General features: G+C 47.2%; 1 protein-coding gene across 1 annotated transcript; it reads left to right on the top strand.

Moving 5' to 3' along the window:
• Positions 1-352: 352 nt before the first annotated feature.
• Positions 353-4,897, top strand: LOC120848945 (GDSL esterase/lipase CPRD49-like). The gene is made up of 2 exons (XM_040221049.3): positions 353-1,199; positions 4,453-4,897. Exons 1-2 carry the CDS (start codon positions 744-746, stop codon positions 4,657-4,659), a joined length of 663 nt encoding a protein of 220 aa, XP_040076983.2. The 5' UTR covers positions 353-743; the 3' UTR covers positions 4,660-4,897.
• Positions 4,898-5,163: the final 266 nt, after the last annotated feature.

Raw genomic sequence — 5,163 nt, 5'->3', positions numbered from 1 at the left:
TTTAAAAAAAATTCCCTGAGCGGCATCATGCAGCAGACGACACAGCGACGTCACACCATTCACGTGACCCGCTCCGGCTAGAGCACTATAGACCTTTTCCACAGGGGCGCCGCCATCTTGAATTGTCGTCACTTCCAGTATGGGCGACGACAAAATAGTAGAACGTTTCAACGTGTAACCAGTAAAAAAATAGAGCGGAGCCAAAACGAGAATGTGTGACGGTTAGGCTTATATCCTAAATGTGTTCTATTGGCGTGGCGACGGCAAAGTAATGTTTTCGCCCATACTGGAAGTGACGACAATTCAAGATGGCGGCGCCCTTGTGGAAAAGGTCTATATACTTCCTCCGACGGGCGTCGGAGGAGTGGGACCTGTGTGCAAATCGTTCCTCCGACGCCGGAAGTGACGTAGTCGCGTCGGAGGAAAGACGGCTGTGTGGAAATCGTTCCTTCGACGCCGGAAGTAACGTATCATCCCCGGCCCCGGATGTTGCCTTTGTTATGACATGTGGCCGACCATGTGCGTCTGCCGCTGTAGTCTTCTGTGGTCGGGTCTTGGCCGCGCTGCTGTCGGCTCCGGTCACGCAAGCTATTTTGACTGATTTTTCGCACTCTTTGAAGCGTTTTGTTTAGCATTGTCTTGTTCTTTTTAGCAATACATTTTTCCGTATCTAGTGCTACTCTTTGTATTTTAGCTTTGATCGCACCCCCAGCGTGCCTCGAGTTTTGGTAGCCGGCGATTCGATGGTGAAGTACTTGCCATTGAATAGTCGGTTGGCTGTTGAGGTTGCGCCGTTTAGTGGTATTAGAATCGAGCACTTGTTTTCCCAGGTGTCTGAGAAGCTACCCGATTTTGATGTTGTCATACTACACGTTGGCACTAATAATTCCCATATTAGTGCCAGCGTGTACATCGACAAATATCGTCGTCTAGCTGCCCAGATCTGTGAACGCAATCCAATGATGCAGATCGCCTTTTCTGCCGTTCTTCCGAGACGGGAGAATAGGTTCTGCTCATTGGAATGGCAGCGTAGTCACGCTGCAGAGATCGAGGCTTCGAATGACCGTTACCGAGAGGTGAACTCGCTGCTGCGAGAGTTGTGTCGCAGGGAAGGGTTCACGTTCCTTGACGGGCTAGCTGACGAGTGGCACCAGTGGATCCACCGCGACGGCGTCCACCCAAACCGGATCGGCAACAAGGTATGCACACGTGCGTTAAGTCGCTGCACTAAAGAGCGCGAATATAGGGCGGCTACGATTGCAAGGCTCACCGTAAAAAGGGGAACTGAAAATTGACCTGCGCACGTGGCGAGCTAAATTACTGGTTGGATTCAACTGGTTGACAGAACGGTGCCAACTCCAGCAACGAAACACGGCACAACTTGGAAGGTTGACCAGTCTTTATTGTCAAAAACCGAGAATGAAAATAAATAGGTTCGGTGACGTTCACGTTTCCGGATTGAAGGAAGCACAGCGTAGCTCTAAGGACCGCTTCAGTTGCCTCGTTAGCTAATTGCGACGATTGAATCGCCCTTTCAGAGCTAGTATTCGTGCGAGGTGAAAGATTAGCCGCTGGCGTCTGTCAGCATCCGTGACGACGTCCCTAGCTTCTCTCCATCGCGTGAAGAAAGGTGCTCACCCGTGTTTCCGCGTTGCGCAGGTGAAGCCCTGATAGGATGCGGTTGCGCTCCCACCTTACAATCAAACAATTCCAATTGCTTGTGTCACAACAGCTGCCAGTTCGGGTAGACTTTCCGCCATTTTTACCATTGTGCTCTCCGCGGCTGTTTTCTCTTCCGTCTGGTTTCTCCCTGGGTGCCCTCCGGTCGTTGAACTGCATCTTTCTGCCCTCGAAGTTCACCGTTGGGTCGCAAGAAGCGCAGATATGGTTTTGACATTTTCATAACGACACGTTTATCAATAGAGTAAAGCTATACGCACCCCGGAGTGCGCTTCGGACGGAAATGGCTATACGCACTCAGCTTTTCTCGTATAAAAAGAGTGGACACAACGAGTTTCCTAAGCGGTGCCATGGCGTAGGGGTTAGGATGTCTGTTTCATACGCAAGTGGACGCGGGTTCGATCCGCGGTGGGCCAACTTTTTTTTTTTTTTTTTTTCTCAAACATTTTGTTTTGTCGAGGCATTTGGCGATATTTACGACATTTCCTTTTTTGCGATGAACAGTAAAAGAAAAATCGAATGTTGTCGAGAAACTTCGCAGAACTAAATGGTATCGGACTCCCTTTCCGGAGGTGCGACCGGGGACAGCGGGGCTTGGATTGCCGGCTGGACGCCGCGAAGCGGCGTGTACTGGTTACGCTTTGTAATTAGCAGCCGACACTGTCGCCGCGAAGCGGCGTGAACGCAGGCGGGGGGCTGTGTTAACGAGCGCCCCAGTGATTCACGCGCCGTTCGAAAAGGGTGGCCCGAGCGGCATGATCTCTCGGAGGGGTGCGTATAGCCATTTCCGCGCGAAGCGCACTCCGGAGTGCGTATAGCTTTACTCTTATCAATACACCAACTTTGGCGATGGTTTCCCTTCTCTACCGACCACTGGATGGACGGATGGATGAATCCGGCTGAGCCCTTTGGATCGGGCGGTAGCGTACGCCACCTAGCCATTCTGTTTTACCATTTAAGCTTAGAATATTTAAAGGTGAAAGCTATATTCACTCCGCACTGCAAAGAAAGTGAGGCTATAAAACACCCTTGCCATCAGTTAATAAGAAAATACCTAGTTTTCTCTCGCCTTCTGCCACCATTCACTTAATATTTGCTTGGTAATCTCTGCTGTCTTGAAATCCACTGTTCCTTCGCTGTTTCTAAAACCCAATGACTTTATTAAATCTATGTTCTCTTCGTATCAAGTATCAAGTGCTCAGCCGTCTCGTCCTCCTCTCCACAAGCAGTGCACACTGTATCCATTTCCTGGTACTTCGCTCTGTGTGTTCTGGTTTGCAGTACACCCGTCCTCGCCTCAAACAACAATGAGCTTCCCCTAGAATGGTCATAAATGCTTTCTTTGGCAATAACTGTTTTGTTTAATTTATAGTTTTCCAAAGCCGTCTTTGTCTGCATTCTCTCTAGCCACCAATCTCTTTCTGTGGCCTTAACTGACACCTGCTCTTCCTAAGTCCACTATACCCTTAAAAACTGTCCTCCTAACTCCCTAGTGCACTGTCTCCAGTTTGTATCTATACTCCTCATGTATAAATAGCTGAAAACCTTTTGTGCCCATTGCCACTGATCCATTTGCCTCAACCAATCCTCAAATTCTATCTTGCTCACCGCTTCCCTGCTCTCAAATGACGCCCATCCCATGTCTCCTTGTACTAGCTCCCTGGTTTGGTGTTTTGCAATGTGTCCCCAAAGCCAGCCTACCTACTCTGCTCTGTTTTATTTCTAGTCTCGCATGCACTTCGGATTTCACGCATAGCACTGCATTTCCAAAAGTCAAGCCAGGCACCATGACCCCTTTCCAAATCTCTCTCACCACCTCATACCTGTTGTAATTTCAAAGTGCTCTATTTTTCATTACAGCTGCATTTCTGTTGCCCTTACCTATTATTTACTTTTCATGCTCACTGAGATATTCTGCACCATCACATATCCATACTCCTAGGTACTTGTATTTACTAGCTTTCTCAACTGTAATATTCTGTACCTTCAGCCTCTCAACTTCATCATCGTTAAAAATCATGATTGGTGATTTTTCACTGCGTCACATGTGCCATCTGTCGACAACGCGCAAAACTAATCCGCATGTGTGTCACAACGGCCTGCTGGGTCCGATTTAAAAAAAAAAGGGAGTAGGTCTTTGCTTCAATGTTTAATACATTTTATACATGTACATAAATGTTGATTTAAGTAAATATTTTTTATGCCACTAATTATATTGCAATTTATGAAAGGATATGTACATTAAAATTTGACATATTTTTTTAAATACATAAATGTATACCTAGTAATTAAAGGTTTATCCATTTCTGTAAATCTATATATTTAAGTTTTTTTTTTCCTTCACTAGCAAAGATCAATACACCCCCATCTTGTCGAAATGGACACGGCATGTGAACCCTAACAGGGAATGGGAAAACAATTGAAACTTCCCCTGGGAATCCCTCCAACCAGTTAACTCCTTAACTGGTCCCAGTTTCCCCTACCCGTTCCCCATCTGGGCATAGTCAAGCCAGTTGACCCCTCAGCTAGTCCCAGTTGCACTCCTATTGATAACAGCCAATTCCAACTTGGGACCAGTTAGTTCCAGTTGTAACCAGTCGAGATGCCAACCGGTCCCAGTTAGACATTTTGGCATAGGTGCCTTGTATGTAAAGCTAAAGGCGCAGCACCTTTTCTGTGAAATCTTCAAGGCAACATCTTTAACAATTTGAACGAGTGAGGTGACTGCAGCTGACAATCAGCTTTGGCGCTAATGTCAAGTACCGTGTGCAGGTCCTCGCTGGGTTCATGGGCCAGCAAGTATGGAGCATCCTGGAGAAGATGGCCAGGGCCAAGATACAGCAGGACCACAAGGAGGCAATGCCAGGGACCCGCTCGTGGGATGGCTGGACCATCAAGGGTGCCCTATTGACCGCGCCATGTTGTCTCTTCAGAATTCTCCGACTTTTCCAGCAAAGTTTTGTTAATCTGACGACATAGTCTTTCTAAGAGGCTGGGGAAGTTATAGCAAAAAGTTTGTGGGCCTCACATCTGGTAACAAGAAGGCTCCAAAAACAAGGCCCCTTGAAAACTGAGCAAGTTGCTACTTGTGTAAATTGGCTCTGAAGAAACCAACAACTAGGCGCTGCACAGTCCGATGATTCTTTCCGAGTCTGAAGTGCTTCGAGGGAATCGGAATTTTGTGTTATAATGTGAATAAACTGTTCTGCATTGCAAATCGAGTTTGATGTTGTTTACTTACATTTGGGGGGGGTGCCAATTTGTCTTATACCTTAGTAGTTCCATCAACACACTGCATTTGATATCAATCCTGCCCCAACAATAGCTAGTGCACATGGGCCCCTTTTTTCCTTTCTGATCACTCCACAAATAATGCCCGGTGCTTCTCTGCGTGCACCAGAGCAACATACGAAAGCTAACTGCGAGAGCACTGGCTTTTCTCCGCAGCGTGGAGAAGGTTACCAAAAAAGAGCTGGTGCTTTT

The sequence above is a fragment of the Ixodes scapularis genome, unplaced genomic scaffold (genome assembly GCF_016920785.2).
Source record: "Ixodes scapularis isolate PalLabHiFi unplaced genomic scaffold, ASM1692078v2 ptg000854l_1__unscaffolded, whole genome shotgun sequence".
In the NCBI taxonomy this organism is placed as follows: Eukaryota; Metazoa; Arthropoda; class Arachnida; order Ixodida; family Ixodidae; genus Ixodes; species Ixodes scapularis.
Note: the sequence above shows the minus strand (reverse complement) of the source record. Positions and strands in the feature narration are given on the sequence as shown.